The sequence below is a fragment of the Lycium ferocissimum genome, chromosome 4 (genome assembly GCF_029784015.1).
Source record: "Lycium ferocissimum isolate CSIRO_LF1 chromosome 4, AGI_CSIRO_Lferr_CH_V1, whole genome shotgun sequence".
NCBI classification, from domain to species: Eukaryota; Viridiplantae; Streptophyta; class Magnoliopsida; order Solanales; family Solanaceae; genus Lycium; species Lycium ferocissimum.
Window position 1 is genome coordinate 33,825,787 of NC_081345.1, and position 22,591 is coordinate 33,848,377.

The 22,591-nt window shown below is 35.8% G+C and overlaps 2 protein-coding genes across 3 annotated transcripts; both read right to left on the reverse strand.

Annotated features, from left to right (window-relative positions):
- Positions 1-4,384: 4,384 nt before the first annotated feature.
- Positions 4,385-5,882, reverse strand: LOC132054621 (uncharacterized). Of its 2 annotated transcripts, none has more exons than XM_059446596.1 (3): positions 5,506-5,882; positions 4,863-4,987; positions 4,385-4,723 (listed from the first exon to the last, which is right to left on the reverse strand). In XM_059446596.1, exons 1-3 carry the CDS (start codon positions 5,768-5,770, stop codon positions 4,643-4,645), a joined length of 471 nt encoding a protein of 156 aa, XP_059302579.1. In that variant the 5' UTR covers positions 5,771-5,882; the 3' UTR covers positions 4,385-4,642. The 2 variants fall into 2 exon arrangements, with proteins under 2 accessions (XP_059302579.1, XP_059302578.1); XM_059446595.1 differs by having other exon boundaries at positions 4,385-4,732.
- A 3,207-nt stretch (positions 5,883-9,089) lies between these two features.
- LOC132052437 (nucleobase-ascorbate transporter 6-like) lies at positions 9,090-22,129 on the reverse strand. Its single transcript, XM_059443970.1, has 15 exons — positions 21,990-22,129; positions 21,754-21,885; positions 20,055-20,152; positions 19,781-19,954; positions 18,454-18,554; positions 18,133-18,208; positions 17,991-18,050; positions 17,700-17,884; positions 11,497-11,593; positions 11,067-11,153; positions 10,324-10,382; positions 10,142-10,233; positions 9,971-10,048; positions 9,699-9,859; positions 9,090-9,598 (listed from the first exon to the last, which is right to left on the reverse strand). The coding sequence occupies exons 2-15, from the start codon at positions 21,866-21,868 to the stop codon at positions 9,380-9,382; spliced, it is 1,602 nt and encodes a 533-aa protein (XP_059299953.1). The 5' UTR covers positions 21,869-21,885; positions 21,990-22,129; the 3' UTR covers positions 9,090-9,379.
- Positions 22,130-22,591: the final 462 nt, after the last annotated feature.

The window sequence follows — 22,591 nt, forward strand, 5'->3', positions numbered from 1 at the left end:
GTTCTTTGGGTGTACGATGGTTTTCTTTGCTATAGTTTGGCATATCATGTCAAAGAAAGACAACTTTGTTAAATTTACTCACTTTAATTTCTATAGTACGGTCCATTTCTAAATTCTTTCTACTTAAGCTTGATTAAACACACTCGTATAAATTAAGGCATTCATACCCCACTGGATTTCGTAGATAAAGAGGCTCACCATATTAAATATGACTTCTTTTCACCGAAAGTGGAAATTTGTTTGATTAGATGTGGTACGATCAGAATCTGTTCATTTTCGTTGTGACTTGGTATACGTTTGATTAAGTCGGTTAAGGACCCTATCTGTTATGCAATCTTCTTTTTGTTTGTGTTCTTATTATGCCCTATTTGTTTTGAAGGTAGGTAGATGAAATCATGTTGGTACCGGTTGAAAGGATTAACATCTGTGTGCATCCTATGTTTGCTCTTGTTTTAGAATGAAGCAAGTGATTCCTTTGCCACCGAATGGCATTAAATGCGGCAAAAACACCTTTAGATCATGGTTGCCTATGTGTGAAATATGTGTTTACTCTATTTTTATGGTTAGTATCATATAGACATATATTCCGTATTCAATTGAAGCTTAGATGAGCATATAGGAATTTGGTTTAAAAGGGGACATTGAATCTTAAAACATTGTGAGTGTTTATTGCTACCATGTCTAGGTGCTATTTGCTTGTATACTAGGCTGTAGTAGAATCATGCATATGAATGTATATGCAAAGTATATTGAATATACACAGGATATACATAACCGATTGAGCTGTCTTAAGTTTATATTTTATGGATTTAACCATGTTCCTTGATTATATACTCATTCCTTTTCTTTTCATTTTTATGCATGACCACCTCGCACACGAGTCCAAGCGACTCGTCCCCATCTCCCGCGTTCGGTGTTGGGCTAAAGCCCAACGTATTTCTCGAGTCATCCAACCCGCGACTGTGCAAAAAAAATGATATTGGGCCGAGGCCCATATGGCATAACAGGGACAGCAGCGGCCCAAAATGGGCCAAAGCCCAACAGCAGTGAACAGTGGCAGACTTAAATGGGCTGAATCATTTAAATCATTTCATTCCTTTATTTTTGTTTTTGCTTGCGCATTTAATTTGAAATTACATTACTAATATTTTACTTGTTTCCTTTTGGTTTAGATTAGACGAACTTTAGCAAATTAGTGAGATTTAGTTTAATAATAGGTAATTAATTTAAGAAACTAATAATTAATTCCATGAGATCTCATTTTCTCCTTTTATATTAAAGTTTCTTTGTGATCCTCCTAATATTTATCCTTCTAGAATAATTGTTAGTTAAACGGTATATTTCGAATTAAAGGAGTTATATCCTATTTATTACTGTCTTAGAAATTTCGAAAGACCACTAATATGCAAACATAAAATCAAATGTGTTTTATAAGTGACTCTCTAAGTTTTGAACCAATTATGCATATTGTTAGCCAAACATAGTTAAATAAAGAGAAAGAAATTCACATCTTTATAAAAGCAAAGCTAGATTAAGTTTGCATCTATATTATTAATATTATTTTAGTCCAAGTTCAAATTTGTTGAAATCTATTACTTATATGCAAATCATTATATTTCTTTTTTTAATTTTACTTTCAATGGTATTTAAAGTTCCCTTTTATGCAAATTGCTATATTTACTATAAATCTTATTTCGAATAACAGTATTGTATTTTCATTCAAGCATTAACAATATTTACAAGCATTTTTAAAAAAGCATTATTATATTTTTTCTTCAAAACTTTAACAATCTTCATAAGTCATATTTTAAAATAGCTGTTAAAGCTCCTCTTTTATATAAACTATTATGTTTTTTCTACAAAACTTATTTTAAACAATATTATTAAATTTATAAACTTTAATAACACTTATAAAATTATTTTCTTTTCTACAACATTACATTTACACTTAGCCTAATTAATTGTAAGTCCGGTCGGATTAACCATTATTAATGGAACTTAGAGGATGCCTAATACCTTCCCTCTAGGTTAGTTGAACCCGCACCTAGAATCACTTGGTTTCGTAGACTTTAAAAACAAATCAACTTTAGATAATAACCTTAATAAACTTTTAGGTGCCCTAATTCACCATAAATAATTAGGTGGCGACTCCCTTACTTTAATTAACCCCGGAATTACCCGGGATGTCGTAAACTATTTTGACCCTGGTTAAAATAGGGTATGACAGGTTGAACTACCAAAGGGTAAAAGATCACTCAAATGCAAGTGGGTCTTTAAAATCAAGAACGATGGAAATGGCAAGCTGGTCAGAGACAAAGCTTGATTGGTGGTAAAAAGCTTCGAATAGAAGAAAGTTATGGAATTTGACAAAATTTTCTCACCTGTTGTCAAAATGACTTCTATTCGAACAATTTTGAGCTTAGCAACTAGCCTGGATCTTAAAGTGGAGCGATTGGACTCGAAATATTTCTTCTCGGGAGATTTCGAAAAAAGATTTATATGGAACTTTTGAAGGAAAGAAACACATGGTGTGCAAATTGAATAAGTCTTTATGGGTTAAAACAGCACCAAAGCAGGTGGTACAAGAAGTTTGACTCGTTCATGAAAAGTCAAACTTACACAAAGACTTATTCTTGTATACTTGAGATTTTCCGACAACAACTTTATTATTTTGTCGTTGTATGTATGACATGTTAATTGTAGGACAAGACGAAACACATGGGAGATTTGTCGAGTCATTTCGACCAGATATCATGGAAATTGTTCGAGAACAAGCGAGTTAAGTTGTGGCTATCTCGAGAATACATCGAACGTGTTAAGATCTCCACATGAAGAGAAGCCGATCATACCGGCTAGTCATCCGGGTTACAGAAAAGGCGGTCTCTACAACAAAAGAGGAGAAGGAGAGCATGGCGAAGTTCCTTATTCCTCGGTAAAGTCGGAAGTTTGATGTGCGCAATGGTGGTATACAAAGATTGTTCTTGCGGTCGGTGTTATCGTAGGTTTTCTTGAAAATCTCGGAAATGAACAACTGGAAGCAGTCAAGTGGATACCTAGGTGAGAGGTACCACGGAGACCCGTTCCTCGGTGAGGATACGATCCGGAAAGGGTTACACGGATGCTAAGGCGGATCTTGATAATCGTAAATCTCATACTTGTTCACATTTTCTGTGGGGAGCTATATCATGGCGAAGTTGCGAGTGTGTCGCACCCCTGCAAATAAAAAGAAAAAGAAAAATACACCAACGGATTGAGAGAAAGTATGTCGTATTGTAAAGGACTTGAGCAAGAATTCCATGTACCATACGGGTACCTAAACACATATATGTGAGACATCTTGGAGGAGAAAATAGAAGACGAATCTCTGAAAGATATCTCTTAGTGAGGTGGAAAATTTTAAAGACAAGTTCGAGTTATTTCTTTTGAGTGTGTAGTAGTCTTTGGAGGGATTGATGGGGTCCATGTAACGAAATAAAAGAAAAAGAAAAAATACGCAATGTAAAATTCAGAAAGAAAGTAGGCATCACGTAGTGATATCGGTTGCTCACTCGAGTGAGGTGAAGAAAAATTTTAAAAGATTTTTTTTTCCTTTTTGGTATTTCAACCGCAGTGTAAAAAATCTTGTTGTTATTATCGCGCTTTTTTTTTCTTGTTGATTAAAATCTTGTTGTTATCTTTTTATTCTTGCTATTATCGTATCCCTATTATTATTCCGCATTTATTACCGTGAATATTATTTCTGTGACGGGTTTAATCTCAACAGTCTGTACTTATATATACCTTCTTAGGCGTTGGTTAGCCATAATTTTAATTTAGGTCCAAGAATTAATTAATTAATCTACTTTTGAATTAAAGAAAATAAAATAAAAAATTAAAGAATGCGGATGTTTAAGTACCTACAAAGTTGCAAAATAGAATGACACAACTCCAAAATCTGTGTTCCATGTACTCCATTGTTTGGGAATCGGGATCGGCTTCTCTAAATTTTGGATTTATTGCGCAATCAACAAGGTCAAATATCAGAAAAGAAATTAGAAATACTCCCTCCGTTCATTTTTACTTATCCACTTTTAACTTTTTATGTTGTTTAAGAAATAATAAATAAAGTGTGTATTTTACCATGATGCCCATATTAATTAATATATAATGGTATTGGTTTTGGAAAATGATTTGGAATGAGTAATTAATATTAAGGGTAAAACAGAATTTTTTTTTTATCTTATCTTGATATGTGAAAAATGACAAGTAAAACTGAAAATCTATTTTAGGAATGTGGACAAGTAAAAGTGAATGGAGGGAGTAATTGACAAGTAAAAATGAAAATCTATAAAGAAAATAGTGGACAAGTAAAAATGAACGGAGGGAGTACATGGTGGGAGAATCATTACTCATTAAATGTTCTAAGTCCATTGGATTTGTCAACTTAGTACTTCAAAGTTGAAAAAAATAGTGCTTACACCAAAGCCTACAGTAATTCCAATCGAACGATTGCCTCCAAATGATTCGAAAATTAAGATGTGAGAAATCCTTTTACTTTTCTCTTATTATACATGTGACAAAATTATGCGTAACAGGACACTCTTTCTCCGGAATCTAATATAAAAGAACAATTTAATTAATCAAATAATAGAAGCATCACAACTCAGCAGGCAGCCTCTGATATGCTCTGTAATGAAGGATGCCATGCTCTGCATTTTGCGCCTGTTGAGTTTCTATGCTTTTCCTGTTTAAACTGGGGAAAAAAATTAGCTCATTAATTAAAGACCAAAATTTTCTAATCAAGATTTTTGTCAATTAAAGTAACAAGCATGTTCTTGGAATTTAAAAAAGAAAATGTGTGAAGTTTAGAAAATTAAATTCACCTGTTTAGAGTTCTCCTGAACAGAGTTTCTATCACCTAAAGTTGGTTTCTCCGTGAATTTCTCAGATGAATATTCTAACTGCTTCAGCTTTGCATACTTCTTTGCGCACAATCCTTTCATTACCTCTGTATAAGCAAAACAATAGAGTTAGTGCAAAATTCAGCAAAGACAAGCGGATTCAAGATTTGAAGTATAGTGACCTCAAGTTAATACAATAATGGTAACTTATTTCACTGTCAAATATTTAGACAATTCCTTAATATATATACTCCCTCTATCTCAATTTGTCTGAGACTTTCTCTTTGTGATAGTCAATTTAACTGATCTGTGAAGCTAAATTGGATTAAATTAATTTAATATTTTAAAATTAAAATTTAAAAACTCAAAAACAATTGATAAGTAGTATAAGTTGCAATTTTTTTCATGCCAAAATGGTATAACATTCTAAAATGTTGATTAATGTTCATATAGTTTGAATCTTGATAAGCGACATTGTCATATAAATTAAGAGGAAGGGAGAGCAAGATTTAGATAAAAGCTACTAAATTCACGTAAACTCATAACAAATTAAGTGAACTAAAATTCTTCTGTGCTTAATCGAGAAATGAATAGAAAAGTAGGGAATTTAAAAGAACCAACAAACCTTGAGCAGTAACAAGTCTGTAAATCTGACCAAGAACAAGTGAATCAGTTGGCTTGAGAAGCTTTATTCGCCTAATCCTAACTGGGGTTTTATTATTGTTATTACTGGTTGTGGTGATGGTGGTAGTGAGAAGAAGAGCAACATAATGACCAGAATTGATCTTCATGATTTGGTGAGCAGTCACAGATGAATACAACTTCTCTACTTTACCATTGGGGTGTTGTATCAGCAAAGCTGCATTATCAATTGCTTGGCAATTCCCCATCTCTCTAAATTATTGTATCTTTTCTTTCTTTGTAAATTGAAAAGAGAAACTAATTGCTGTGGAAAATGAGCAGAGAATGGAGAAGACAAAGCACAGAGCAGTCTCACTATACTTACACCAGGCTACTACCTTTATATAGGTGTCAACGAGTAATTGTTATCTAAACATTTTACAATTAAAAGTAAATACTAAAATATTCTATTATATTTTTTAAATTAAAGAAATATTTCTGTTAATGTAAATTCTAAAGTAAAAGAAAAATAAATACTTCTAATATATTTTAACACTTATTTGGTTTAACTTATGTCCCCGATATTTGTAAGTAATTATTACTCCTCTTGTTTTAATTTGTTTGTTTTACTTTCTTTTTTAGTCTATTTAAAGAAGAATGAATCTTTTCTAATTTGACAATTCTTTAATTTCTATATTCTACGACATGTTTAACACTACAAAGATTAAAAGAAATGTTTATGTACACAATATAATGCATCGACAAAGAAAGTTTAATTTTGATCGTCCTTCAATATATGTAGTTATGTCATTGTGTGGCCTGATGATGGATGAAGTGAATACAGATCTTGAAGACTGGGGACAAAATACATTAGATAATTCTTTTTCGTCTATCTAAGCCTTAATAAATAAGTAAAATTATCTAATGTGGTAACGAATACTGAGTGAAAACGAAATAAAGAAGTTACCTAATATCTATTCCGATCGAAAATAACATATAAATGGTGAAGTAATCCTAAACAAATCCCATAACACAAGTTGATAGGAATGGTGTCTCATGGTTCACAAAACAAATCCGAAACCAAAGGCGTCAAACTCCGTGGAAACATAACATCATTTGCACCAGCATGTCACAGATCTCACTCCCAAACAACCCATCATTAACACAACACAAGTTCTTGTCAAATTAACAAGAGAAAAGTCCCTTTTGCTTCTTTCCTTCTCTAGATCTTGGCAATAGTGCAAAGTGCGACAATTCTGTTTTTGTTGTAGCTAGCTTTATCCAACATCCTGATCATGCGTCTTTTTCCTTACTCAACATTCTCTGCTAATTCCACTGGCCTAATCCCATTTATGTTTCCCTTGAAAGTTACAAAAAGGGGATCCAATAACAACTTGTCCTCTTTGTGTCTGTGCATGCGCGTTTTCTTCTTTATTTGGAAAGTAATACGTATTCCATCACATGCCAATTAAAGTGAGTTCATCCATACATTCTTCTTCCTTATCAGTTCATATTTTGTTTATAGATCAAACCACAAAAAACACTATCAAGTTAGATAATTCAATTGCTAGCCTTTTGCGTTGAGAGAGTTAATTGTCATATAGATGATCCTTTCAGATTCGAAAGGAATAATTAATCAAAGACAACTTGTCAAATGCTTTGAACTTAAAGATCATGTTTTGACCAAATGGTTACAAACGTGACAAAAGTGGTAAATAATTCTTAGATAGCTTCTTCCTTTTGCATTTCTCTCAATCAATTAGAACTTTCAAGAAGTTGAAGAAAAAGATTGGATTGTAGCCTCCTGATTGAAATGTTTGAGAGTGCAATGATGATCTTCCAATGATATTATTTTTTCAATTACGCTGGTGCCCGAGTCAGTTTAGGTACATCTTGACTATTTCCCTGAGTACCTGTTAATTTCCACCAGGATATATATCATGTAATTCTACCACCAGGACTTGGACAAATTGGAAGAGATCATCTAGCGTACGTCTTATGTCTTGTCTCTGAATTTCAATCTTGATATCCCATGATTTTCACTTACTATATTCTTGAGTGCAATAATATTAACTAGCTCCCTTTCAACAAACAAGAATCCAACCAACAATGGTTGTGGTGTAGTGACTGGTATTACTCTATCTTTAATCAAGGTTTCGAGTTCGAGCTCCTTGGGTAAGGAGTCACCATTGTTAGGGAGTGTTTTGGCCCCCAAAGTGGGATTACCCGGTACAATCCGGATTAGTCGGGCCCCAATGCGGGTCTAGAATGAAAGGAAAAAAAAAAAAAAAGAGAATCTACGTACTTGAAACATTAATATATGGTCTTCATTGACGTTCAATTCTGCTTTGAATAGCCTCAGAGGGCTTCATAATGAGTCCAATAATGCTCAACTTGATCAAGTAATTCAATGTGGCAGCTTCAAAATCCTACCTCATGCGTGAAACCATTATATAGATGGCACGCGTGTCGTGCTCTAAATAATTACTTCCTCCGGATAAAAAAAAAAGTGTTCACTTAGTCTCTTTTTTTTTTTTTATCAAAAAGAATGTTCACTTATCAAATCAAGAGAGAATTAATCATATTTTTTTTTCAGATTTGCCTCTAGTAAGTGTTATGTGATCAAATTTCAATACATATTTAATTAGCGGCAGTTTAGTCAAGTTACATATTTTTGTCTAGAAGTTAGTACTTTCTTAAGGGGTGTGCAAATGGCTAAGTAGACACCCTTTTTTATCCGGAGGGAGTATATTGCAATATAGTGCACCCATTGATATAATTATCAATTATGATTTGATATGTACACGATAATTTAAGAAAATAAGTACTCCCTCCCGTCCAAAATCATTTACATTTTACACTTGGGCATATGGATTAAGAAATTCACTTACTCCTAAAGTTAAGAGGTATATTGACTAAAATACCCTTATGTAAGAGAGACTTTGAAACTATGACAAACATTAAATTTGTTCATTGAATTAAGAATGTGTCAAGGGTAAATTTGAAAAAAGAATTAAATACCTTTTTGATAGACTAAAGTCTAAAACCTCAATTTTTTTGCACCAACTTTTTAGAAGTTAAATCGTCAATTATTTTGGACCGGAGGGAGTAGTGATTTTACAGTATAAAGATTTACAAATTACGTAAACTTTGCACATTAATGCATCCTAGAACTAATATAGACCAATGAATGAATTATGAATCCATTGACCATATATAATCTTCTTGCTGGGTCCAAATTCTCTGTATGGTTTTTCTGTCTTCAAATCCAACAAATGACAATCATATGGGTCCTCCTTCCTTGTTCTCCCCTTCTGTACCAGCGTACCACCACCACCATTTGGTTACATAATCTCTTTCTAGGAGTACTACAATTTTATGATTGGATATCCTATATAATCTTCTTTTTTTCATGTTACTCAGACAATTGTCCTAGTGTTTTGTAGTTCATACTTTTCACTTTAATGTTGTATAATAGACATGTATCAAAAGGAATTTTTAGCCAGTTCCTTCTGTCATACTGGGGTTTTAATTGCTGCCCACATCAGGAGAGGAGTTTGAAAGCAGCCTGCTTTATTGCTAATTAAATCCATATAAGGATTGCATGCTCTATGGCTAGTTAAATCCATATAAGTTATAACCATGAATTTACAACATTAAGAAATACTTAAACTAATAACTGTTGTCCTGAGCTCCCTCAAAATGGTCAGACTATTTATACTTCTTTTCGCACGTAAGGGGGTACATAAGAAAGAAAATTGATGTTGCGGCAGCAGCCTCCCTCCCCCCTGCCCCGACCACAAGCACAGCTTTAAGTGGAAAGGGGGAAAGCAAGACTCTAGTAGAAGTATGAACCTTTGTCTCCATGGTGTCCCCAGTCACACAGATGGGAAATACTTGTTCAGATTGAAAGGGAGAGAGTAGAACTCCTCACTTCTTGTGTCAGTCTTAAAGGACTTGAATTTGTCCCACCAGTGCTTGCCTCTGTCCTTTCTTGTCTGGCCATCCTTTTTGTGCATCGTGTTGTCTAGGAAAAGGGCCACGATACCCGCCACAAAAGCTTTCGATTGAAAGGGTACATTGATCATGTCGTTGAACTGAAAGAATAACAAATCACAAAAGCTCTTAATACATGACTGGAATGCAACATAAGTCAAATGTTAAAGAGATTTAGAAATTGATGCCAATTTGCTATACCCATCTTGCATGTGTGTGAACAGGTCCATAACCAGCAACGGCAGTATACTCATTGAAGTATTGTGGTATGGACAAACCCAGAAAGACGGAGAAACCTAATATAAACTTGGTGCGGAAACTATTAAGATTGCAGAACTGAAGGAAGCCTAAGCCTCCGGCACCTACAAAAAATGAACAACATAAGAAAGCCACAATTCCCAAGCTTTCAGTAACATGAAAGATTTTCGCAGTGATATATCCAGGGCATGTGCTTGCCTTACAGATATACGTACCTACATAAGCGAAGAAAAGGCAATACAAAGCACCAACGATGGGTGCTGGAATTGAAGCAAAGACTGCTCCGAATTTCCCTGATCAAGACAAATTGACAGAGGGTGGGGAGAATCAAGTATCAGGATAACCCACAAGAATTGCTCGACAAAAGTATCGGAAAGGTGATTTACCGAGAATTGAAAAGAAAATCATGAACGCAGCGGATATCTGAACAACTCTTCGACTTCCAACACGTGTCAGTGCTAAAAGACCAGCATTCTCACTGCATATACACAAAAGAAAAGTGAATTCTACTTAGTCGACTATCGCAATAAGGCGCTATCAAGCTGCAGAAGGTTTTCTCTGGACTTACACAGATACAGAAGATCCGTTCCCAGAGCCAAACAATCCTGATAGTAGAATTCCAACACCCTGAGGTAAAAGCAGAATGTTTCAAAATTAAAGAAAGCAAGAAGGTATGAAGAAATTTAGGGATCAAGGTAGCAAGTGGTAGGAGAAAAGAAAACAATCACTTCTTGAGAACCTCACTAAAAAGAATGTCTTCCTTTTCCAATCTGACCTACCCCATTCTAAACGAGAATGTAACATTAAAAAACAGTTTTCTCTCTTCCCATGATCCCGAAATATCATTCAATGAGGGTGATGGGAAGGTTGCATAGATATATGTCCAATGCACTCTCCCTTCTACACCCAACTGGTCTGCGAGCACTTGGTGAACTGGGCTCCAGAGTTGCAGTTGAGTGGACAAAGATTTTGACTAGTGTTAATCAGTTATGGGAAGCAAGCCATTCTAGTTAGAGTTGGGCGTCGGGTTGCCTAAAAACAATTCATAATTCTTATGGTGAATTTATGTGCGTTGACCATACAGATACCGGAAGAGTCCGATGATGCTCCAACTTTCTGTAGTTCTCCTAATCTACTTACGGCTTCACATTATCTCCCAAAAGATTCTATGCCTTTGATTCTTAGTAAATCTCCACTTCAATGAAATCCAACAGAACTTTCCTTTCTTACTTTTTTCCACTTACTTTACAAGAGGGTGAGAGGAGAGGGAGAAACGGAGAGGAGAAATTCTAGCAAAGAAAACCTGTTTACCTGCCAACCAACACCACGGCTAAGTATGGATGGTGGCAAGGGAGTGGCACTTGCATATCTTGCAACTGCAATAAAAGCACCAGTGGACTGAAACCACCAAAGCACAAGCATGAGAGGAAGTTAGTTCAAAGCCTGTTGACAAGGACGCAAACAGGTGAGAGCTTAAAAAAAGGAAGGGACAGTACAAAGAAAGAGAAAGTAGACAAAGGTTGACAAGCAACTCAGAACATCTGTAACGACCAGATGTTTCATAGTAACAATATCCAAAGTAGCCCAATATAAGACAATCCAGATCATGGTGGAATAAGCAAAAGAAAACAACAAAAGAAACAGCCTGAACCTAAAATATTTACAAAACCTGCTGGAATAAGATAATAAAGCGTTCACAATTTTTTAATATCTTTGACCAAGCTCTGACAGGTGAACAAACCTCTACAAGGGCAACAAAACTAGCCATCATCATAGCAAATGCTTCACCAGCATTGAATGAAGGAGGTCCCCATTGGAAGGGGTAAGGAATACTAATCCTGCATATTCAAGCCAGCAAGGAAAAAGAGAAAATTATTAAGGTTTCAAATTATAAGTTACCTAGTAATATTAGAGATATTTTCCTAATGGACCAATGTAACAATTTAAGAGCACTACTAACTAGCAAAAACAACTTTATGTGAGTAACGAACACAATGGAATGTTTTTTAAATAATACGCATCCATGTTACAATCATAAGATCATTAGTAAAAGAAGACAAAACGGAGAACATAATCTAAATTTTGTTATGCTCCTAGAAAGTAGAAAGGAAAATGCTTATAGCCTTTGTTTTCAAATTGACCAACGAACTATCTATGCAGTCGACAATATTAGAATCAGATAGGTCACTTTAAAACACCCATCAATCTCCATAAGCTTGTGCTTACTTTTCCCGAGGGCTGTTCCAAACCGAAAATTTAACCAAACCGAATAAAAAACCCCATATTTGGTTTGATTTGGTTTTAAATTTTAAAAACCGATAATATTTGGTTTGGTTATGGTTCTATTAAAAAATAACCGAATAAATAACCGAACCAAACCGATAAATTATATACATAAATTTTACAATTATTTATATGTATAATATTAGTTTTTCATAAATAATTATAAATATTTTATACCTTTTAATCATTAATTTAATTTTTGGTCTACTTATTTCACATGATTGTTTAAGAAGAAAAGAACAACTCTATAGTCGAGACCCTAGCCTTGGGGATAGGGTCTGAAGTTTGGGATCATTACACAAAGTTTTTTTAATAAAATGGGAGAATTGAGAGCAAAATGCAAGTACTGCCCCAAAGTTTGGGATCATTACACAAAGTTTTTTTATTTCATATATTTTAATTTTAATTTTAGGTAGTCTTTATGTTTAATTTATAATATGTATGTTTGTAACAACAACTAAAAAAGCTCATACGCTCTACTTTATTTCGGTATGTGTATTAAGATGACAAAAATGGTGCGACCACTACTAAGTTAGTTTTTAGCTGTAATAGTTTAGCAACTTTGGATAACTTGAGTACTACACTATCACTAATAGTGAAAATGTTTCTATGATGTATGTTTGTTGATTTGGTATTAATGATTAAGATTGAGATGTTGATTTGATATTGATGATTAAGATTGATAGCTTAATTTTAGGAATATATTGTATTGATGTAAATGATTAGGAATTGATTGTGTAATATTGTCTTTCCTTATTTTGTCCGAGAACTCATGTATAAGTACCCGTTAACTTATGGATTGTATATTCGTTAAATACAAGAAGCCCTTTCTTCTTGCTAAAAATCTTCGTAGGTATCGAGCCATTCTTTGCCTTTTTGAGGTGAGTTTTCTCCCTCGCGGCACTAGGGTTCCATGTTTTATCGAAAGAGGTCGAGTTTTTCTTCTCTTTGTGGTTGTCCGCACAAAAAACTCCTCCGTTCGGTTCGTTTTTACGATTATTTTTCTCTGTCAGGGGTCGATTTGGAACATTAAGAGCCTATCCTGTCGGTTTGATTTTTTTCGATCAACGGAATTAGGATTCCGAGCGTGGCCCAACTTTCCTTTTTTTTTTTTTTTTACGGATTTTTTTTTCCGAGTTCTCGAGTCGTGAGTCTATTCTAACCCTTCCCGTCCAGATAATATGGGTGACACTATTTCGGGAGAGACTTTTCTCGAGATGAAGTTCAACATCTTCGCCGTCTTGAACAAACTTGACTCTTCTAGTGTTGCTAGCTGATTATGTGCGATCGGTATTCTTTTTAATGCTCGGCTTAATTGTTGGATTATTGATTAAGTGCGAATAGACACATGTGAAGCTCTTAAAAGCCTTCAAAATTACTCCTAGTCCTGAAAGGGGATTATGTCGAATAGCCATGGCTTCCTAACCCTGTCTACGGAACGAGTTCAATCTTTTTTGTACTCCCCGATATTACCTTATCATCCATTCTTCATGTGCCTGATTTTCCTATTAACCTATTATTATCGTTAGCGCTATCACCAAAGAACTAAACCGTAGTGTCGATTCTTTCTGATTATTGTGTTTTTGAAGACCTTCACGGGGGAAGAAGATTGGCGATGGTAGATCGTATGATGGATTCTATTTGATCGATGGAACTCGAGACTGCGTGGAGCCTTTTTTGTAGGAAATAAGGATGTCAACCGAGAAATAATACGATGGCGTAGACGGTTTGGGACACCCATCTTTTTTTTTTCTTTAAAAAAGTTATACCCCGGTTTATTTTTCTAGAACTCGAGTTTGAATCTTTCCTTGTGATGCATGTGAATATGCACTAAAAACTCTTATCCTCACGAGTGACAATAAAAGCACAATTCCCCTTTTCGACTATTCATTCGATGTACGGGGTCCCACTAAAACACTTTCTTTGTCTGGTCGATGGTTTATTACTTTTATCGATTGTTGCACTAGAATGACATGGGTATATCTGTTAAAAGCCAAAAGTGAAGTTTTCTCTTCGTTTTAAGTCATTTCATAAGATGATTTGTACTCGGTTGAGGCTAAGATAAAGATATTTCGAAGTGACAATGGCACGGAATACATGGATAAAACTTTGGAGCTTACTTGGAGTCCTTTTGGGATAATCCATCAAACTAGTTGTCCTTATACTAGTGCCTGAAAATGGGGTTGTTGAAAGAAAAAATAGGCATTTGTTAGAAGTAGCAGATCCTTTTTGTTTACCATGAATGCTGTCTTCCGGGGGATGCCATTCTAGTAAGTTACCTCTCAACAGAATGCCACTTAAAACTCTTAATTTTAAGTCCGCAGAAGCTTTAAAGGGTAAAACTGACTAAACTGTTCCTCCAAAGATATTTGGGTGTGTTTGCTTTGTTCACGCTAGGAACTCTGGGAAACTTGAACCTAGAGCTCTTAAATGTGTCTTTATTGGGTATTCTCTGACACGAAAGGGTACAAATGTTATCACCCTCCTTCTAGGAGATTCTTTGTCGATATGGACGTTACCTTTTCGTAGAATCTCGAGCCCTATTTCAGTATTACACCATCACCTTTTTCAGGGGAGAATTATAAGGAAGAAGAGATGGTTTTTTCTAGTTCTATTATTGAAACTACTGCCACAAGGGAAAGTGAAATTGGAGAAAGAATTCAGGGGGAGACTATTGAAACTACTGCCGTAAGAGAAAGTGAAATTGGAGAAAGAATTCAGGGGGAGACTGTTGGGCGTTTGGATAGGTGTGATTTAATAACTTACTCAAGGAGAAATAGAGCAGAAGAAGCCATCATGCAACCTGCCGAAGCCGAACCTTCTTCTTCTGGTGAGTTATCTATACTTCCTAATGAGTTAGATTTGCCTATTGTCGCAAGGAAAGGAGTCGAGATCTTGCACTAAACACCCTTTATCTAACTTTGTTTCCTATAATTCTTTATCGCCCTCCTATAGAGCCTTTGCCTTGGCTATTTCTTCGTCTCTATTCCCCGAGGGAAGCTTTTGCGATTCTAAGTGGAAGCAAGCTACGATGGATGAAATGAAGGCCTTATCAAAGAATGAGACTTGGGAACTTGTTGCATCACCAGACAAGAAGTTGGTTGGTTGCAAATGGGTCTTCACTTTAAAACATAAAGTCGATGGTTCCATCGAAAGGTTCAAAGCAAGATTGGTGGCTAAAGGATTCACTCGAGACTTATGGAGTGGATTATTAGAGACATTTGCTCCTGCAAAAATGAATACTATTAGAATTCTTCTATCTTGTGGAGCTAATCTTGACCGGGACTTACACGTCAGCTTTGATGAAGAATGCATTTCTTCACGGAGACTTAGAAGAAGAGGTGTACATGGAGATTATCTTGGTTTTGGTACCGAACAAAGTCAAGGAAAGGTATGCGTGACCGAAGAAAGCCTTGTACGGATTGAAGCAATCTCCTAGAGCTTGGTTTGGATGATTCTATAAAGCAATGATCTCCTTTGGTTACCAACAAAGCAATGCGGATCACTCCTCTTTATAAGACATTTAAAGGGTAAACTCACTCTTCTTAGTTTATGTTGATGACATAGTAATGACGGAGATGACAAAGAGGAGATGACCCGATTGAAAGAAGTTGTTAGCACGAATTTGAGATCAAGGATCTGGGGAAAATTGCAAGTTTCGAATTGAAGTTGCTAGATCAAAAAAGGAATCTTTATTTCTCAAAGAAAGTATATTCTCGATCTCTTGAAAGAAACGGTATGACGGTTGCAAACCAATGAGAATCACCCATTGAAAGCAATCACAAACTACAAAGCGGAGTTGGAAAGTCGATTGATAAAGAGAGATATCGTAGGTCAAGTTGGTTGGAAGACTCGTTTATCTCTCTCACACTAGACCAGACATAGCCATTCAAACCGACCCTAGTGAGTCGGTTTATGCACGATCCTCGAGATCCTCATATGCAGTTGTTTTCACATTTTGCGTATACGAAGTCTCAAGCTCCAGAAAAGGTCTACTTTACTCCGAACATACGGTCACCTCCAAATAAAGCCTTTACCGATGCGATTGGCACGGATCTTTAGATGACGAAGGTCTACATCCCATTCTTGTACACTCGTAGGAGGAAACTTGGTCACTTGAGAAGCAAGAAGCAAAGTGTAGTTGCTAGATCAAGTGCGGAGGCGAATATGAGCTATGGCCCGTAGGTTTTGCGAACTTTTGTGGTTACAAAAGTTACTAAAGAATTGAGATTGTCCGAAAAAGGAAACTTTCCTTGTATTGTGACAACGAAGTTTGCAATCGAGTATAGCTCGAAATCCAAATCCCGATACGACCGAAGCACGTTGAAATTGATCGACACTTCATCAAAGAAAAAGTCACGGGTGGTGTCCGAGTTTATTCCCCGTGTTATTAGAAAAACAACTAGGCGATGTTTTTACTAAAGGCCTCAGCAAACGGACTTTTCATACACCTGGTTTGCAAAGCGGGCATGTGTGACATCTTTGCACCAACTCGAGGGAGTGTTGATTTGGTATTAATAATTAAGATTGAGATGTTGATTTGATATTGATGATTAAGATTGATAGCTTAATTTTAGGAATATATTGTATTGATGTAAATGATTAGGAATTGATTGTGTAATATTGTCTTTCCTTATTTAGTCCGAGAACTCATGTATAAGTATCCATTCTTATGGATTGTATATTCATTCAGAAATACAAGAAGCCCTTTCTTCTTGCTAAAAATCTTCAATGTTCCACCTTAAACTATAAATAAAAGTTATCGTTTGAACCAAAAAAAGACGTGTCTTTTTCAACTTTTTAATGTTTTACTAATAAGTGTCATGACTGCTAGTCATAAACCGAAAAATTGAACCAAACCGACAATAACCAAACCGGTGGTTATTATTTTATTTGGTTTGGTTATGGTTTTAGACATTTAAAAACCGACTAAATTGATTTGGTTATGGTTTTAATCAATAACCGACCCAAACCGAACCATGAACACCCCTACTTTTCCCAATCTGTAGCACCATCAGCAGATCTGCCAGTTATGCTAGATGTGGGAATAACAGACTAGCATAACCAGTTGATCAGTTGTGACTAAATTGGTGGTGAGAGAAAAAGCACAAAGCATCAGCCCGTGCAAAATCATATAGCTAAAATACCTAGAAGTATCTCTCTTATTTTCTTCTTGTTTGCCATCCCAATCAAATTAGGCAAGGTCAGTTTAACGGATAAGTACACACGAATTTATAGTCTTTTCCAGAACTATTGCTCACAGGAACTACTGGAGTAATCAACTTTAGAGAGGCAAAAAGAACAAGGCACATTACTTTATTAAAATCTAGGAGTTAAGAGTGAAAATGACGACCTATTTCATGTCTAAACAGAAGTGTTATTACGCTGAAGATTGTAATGTCATATAGCTTATGAAAAACTAATCCTTATGTCCCAACACAAGTCTCTTACTTTCCTTTTTATGCTGTGCCAACATGTGCCTCTTCCCTAGAACATAGCTTTTATGCCATACTATAGAATCCTTTTTGAATTTATGTTAGCAATAGAAGCGTGACCCACTCTTTAGCCCACATATATATTAAAATACAATTAATTTTCCGTACGTATCCACATATATCTTTAGACCCATGCCAGTAACATTAGAATGAGAAAAGCACTTACCATGAAGCACCATCAATGAGTCCAGCACGATCAGTTCTGCAGCTTGCTTGTGTCTTTGGTGGCTTCCCATTGTAAGCCCCGCCCACGGTGAGTAAGTGTGCATAAATCCATACAATGATCACCGTGAAAAGAACAGCAAAACGGCCAAATATATTCTTCCCTGGACGTATCAGATGGACCAAATACTGCAATAACCAGCATCATCAAGAACGTGTAACTTATATCCTACTATGTTGTGCGTCTAAAATAATGTTTAAGAGAAATATATGATTTCTAGATAAACCATCAAACCTGAGAGAAAATTACTAGAAGGACTAGCTCTGGCAACCCAATTTCAACACATTTGGCAACCTAAACAAAGATGAAATAGATTCAACAATCATCATTGAGTGAATATCGTAATGCAAGATAAGTGTAGTGAGTTTCTGCTTACCCCAGGAAAACCAAATTCATAAAGCCCAAAGCCAACAAGAGAAACCAAAGGAACAGCTGAAAGTGGGCTCAGAAACCTAAGAATCCACATAAAATAAAATGCCAATCAGAGTTAGCATGCTGTAGGAAGACGAAGCAGTCAACACAACTGAGCAGACTCTCAACCCACAAGAAAGTGACCCTTAGAACAATTACTTGATCATTTTTATAGCATAATAATGTCCAAGAGCAGGCAAGTAAGTCTTAATTGATGGTACAAAGCCAGGTGTTGTATGAGAAATCCAGTTCAAATGTAGGATAGAAATCTTGTGATATAACAAACCTTGTAACATTGCGCCAGAGACCACTGAAGCCTAGTACTATCTGAAGGGTTGAAGCAACAATAAGGGCACCTTGGGTGGCTCGCATTATCTTCTTGAATCTCTGATGAATCATAGAAAACATCATCAATATAAATACCCTATATCACCAAGATGCAATGGATGACTCCCTCTGTGTCTCTAAACATCTTCCTGATTATTAAAGAAGTTAAAGGAATATGTACCGACATGAATCATCAAGTGGAAAGTAAATTATTTGTGCATCAGTTCTTTTGACGCTTAGATGGTTTTTAATTTGTTTCTCAAAATGATACAACAACAACAACATACCCAATGTGATACCACAAGTGGGGTCTGCGGAGGATGTAGTGTATGCAGACCTTACCCCTACCTTTGCGGGGTAGAGAGGTTGTCTCCGATAGACCCTCGGCTCAAGAAAAGCATTTTTCAAAAACAGGTTTGAGACATATAAGATTAAAAAGCTATGGTGATTGTTTGTCAAAATGATATTATGAAAAATTATTGTTAGTGTTGGATTAGGTTATTGGATGAATGGATGTTATGATTTCCAGTCAGAAGTTTGAAGAAATATCATTAAAAATCTAAAACGCTGTAGACGCTTTCATATTGTTGAAATTATGAGAAAATTTGACTAAACATATTTAGGAACAGTCAAAAGGTAACAAAAAATGGTTATTGGGCCATACGGACCAAAATAATGGAGACAGAAGAAAAGGGTGGGAGCAGTGGTGCCATGATATCTGAAATCCAGGGAGCATAAAGAAATGGTTTAGAATTAGGGGACCTAATGACCCAAGAAGAGAAAACAAGGAAGGCCATAATCTAATTTCTGGAATTTAACAAAGGATTTCAGGAGCTGGTCTTCCCTTGGAAGGTACTCTTCCAAAAGCAGTTAGGTTTGGTTTGGTTTTAGAACCAAATACCCCCTTTTCTGGTTTCCAGAACTAATGGAGGTTAGTTTTGAGTTTGGTTTCAAAAATCAAGCACCCCATTAGCTAGTATAATTTTAAACCAAATTGCGGCAACTCCTCGATTGTCATGTCATTCGCCTGTCACAGGTCACCACCAGAGTCATTGCCTTTGGTTTGGAATCAAACCTTAAGCCAACTCCAATTGGTTTTCCCACATCCTAACTAAACGAGAATAACAAAGTTAAACTGATAATCCCATGTATTACCAACTAACACCATTGAAAAGCTATATAACTAAACCAATATATCAACTTTTGCCCTTGACAATTGACCAATAAGTTCACTAGATGATCCTAAGAATACAAGGGAAAATGACTTAGTGTTTGAGGACACCAACCGACACAGGGTCTTCGTCATTCCATTGTCCCGAAAGGATAATCGAGATTGTAGGTGCAACAAAGGTATAAGACCCTCCCATCACAGCAGGCAGTCTGGTCCCGAAAATAGACTGCAACAAGGTGTTCACCCCAGCAACAAATAGCGATGTCTGAATAACTTGGGCTTTTTCCTCCTGCAAATGGCCAGATATTCTATCAGTTAAAATGTATAACTTTTCTTGAGGTCAATAAAAATTCACATCTTAAGTAGTTCAATGTGTCTGGAAGCCTCACATTTCCACCTCCCATTTGGGGAACTAGAGCTGTAGGAATGATAACTATGGTACCAAGCATAACAAGATAATGTTGAAATCCAAGAAGAATAGCTTCAGCTGCATTCCAACAATTACACAAAAATCAGCTTAGTCCACAGTACACATGATGAAACCAATTTAAAACAATTTTAATAACGTTTAACTTCACCAATACAAAGAAGTGTTCCACAACGCTTTGCTTAATAGCACTAACGGAAAATAAGTAGTTCTTCACAGAGAAACTATTGTGGCAGCCACTAAAATAATAATTTATACAGTCAGCTTTCCATAAGCTCTCTAAGTATGAAAATTGCTCGCTTGAGACTATACCGATGGTAAAGGCATCTCACTCAACTATAAAATACAGAAAACTTGAGATGTATACACAAAATAGACCCCATCATTATTGCACCCAAATTAGCTTACTTCACCAACCAGTACCAAAGAATTAAGATCCACATTTTGGGAGCTGCTTCCCATATCAGACCAGTTTCTAGATTCCAATTTACTGGCTAAAAACATAAACCACACAAACCCAACACATCATATAACACACACAATAAGCCAATAATTTATCGTGGAGAATTGCTTCTGAAAAGAAAACAGAAAATGTGAAACTAGAGCAAGTGATGTTCGCTATCCTCAGTAAGGCAATACACATTGTGCTATCAAGTAGTAATTTACTGAGAAACAGTGAAGTCTGCAGGAAAGAAAGAAAGAAACTGGCTTCACAAGAATCAGGACCCATAATCCATATGCACATAGCATGAAGGGAAATAACTAGACTAGCTTGCCTGCACCTCGATTTATCCACTTGCTAGCCTACTATATCCCACATTGTCCAACCCTAAGCCCATATGAGCTCACATTAAGTGTTGCAGCTGAGATTCGAACCTCAACCAAATTGTTACTCAATAAGCCTCAACCACTCAGCCATCCTAACAATGCTTAAAAACAGCAACAAAGCCGAAATGGTCTTGCTCAAACAATAAAAGGTTTCCAACAAACTCAAAACATCTAGTGGCTAGTACAAGGAAGAAAATGGGTTCACAAGAATCAGGACCCACCAAACATGAAGGGAAATAATTTTGTTTACAACAGTGACGTCTTAGACTAGCTTGCATGCACTCGATTAATCCACCAGCTAGCCTACTATATCCCACATTGTCCAACCCTAAGCCCATATGAGCTCACATTAAGTGTTGTAGCTGAGATTCGAACCTCAACCAAATTGTTACTCAATACGCCTCAACCACTCAGCCATCCTTACAATGCTTAAAAACAACAACAATGCCAAAATAACAACAACAACAACTCAAAACATCTAGTGGCTAGTACAAAAAAGAAAATGGGTTCACAAGAATCAAGACCCATAATCCAAATCCACATAGCATGAAGAGAAATAAATAAACTAGCTTTCGCGCATCTCGACTAATCCACTTACTAGCCTACTATCCCACATTGTCCAACCCTAAGCCTATATGAGCTCACATTAAGTCTTGCAGCTCAGATTCAAACCTCAACCAAATTGTTACTCATTAGCATAATGCTTAAAAACAGGAATAATGCAGAAATGGACTCGCTTAAAGAAACTAACAGGTACCCATTATCAAACCCAAAACAAGAAAAATGAATGTAGTTGGGTAGCACAAAATAGAAGAGATGTAAACTAAACTTACGCCAAGGGGGAGGACTAGTAATGCAGTAAGAAACATTAGGAAGCTGATCTTTTGGTGGATGTGGAACTGGTTCACTTGCCTTTGCTGCTGGTGCTGCTCCTCCTCCACCTGCCATTTCTTTCTACTTTTACACTGCAAAACCCCAAATCTTGAAATTTATCAGAAAACTATGGAGAGAAAAGAAAATGTATGAAAAGTAACCAAAAAAGAGAGGTCAAAGAAAAGAGTAAAAGTACCAAGAAAGCAAAGAGTGAAGAAAAGAAGGCTCAAAAAGTTTGATGGTACAGTCACAGAGAAGAGAAAGCTCAGTCAGTAGGGAAGAGTGCCAAGAATGGAGCAACAAGCCCACATGGTACTATGTAGCACTACAACGCACTTCACTTTTGTATAACTGTAATAAGGAAAATAATGGACCTTTAAAGAAAATGAAACTGTTAATTAATGAAAATGGTGATATTTTTAGTATGGTACATTATTGTTATTGATGAATGAGAAAGATAAGTTTCAAATTAATGTGCTTTTTCCTTCTCTTTTTCTTGGCAAAAAGTTTAAATATACCTGTGAATTATGCAAAATACTTAATTATTTATGCCTTTCTGATTAAAATCAGACGATCTGTGGTGCTAATCATTTTCTTTTATTGAAAAAAATATAGGCCAATTTGGTAACTATATGAGCAGTTTTGACCATTTAACTGCATGTTCAAGAACTTTTTATTAAAAATTTGTTTTACTTATTTATTTAATTAATGATAATTTGAAATTGTGAGTGTGCGTACTTAGGCTCCGTTTGTCCATAGAAATAAAAAAAAAATCACTTTTTTTGAAATTTTGGAGTT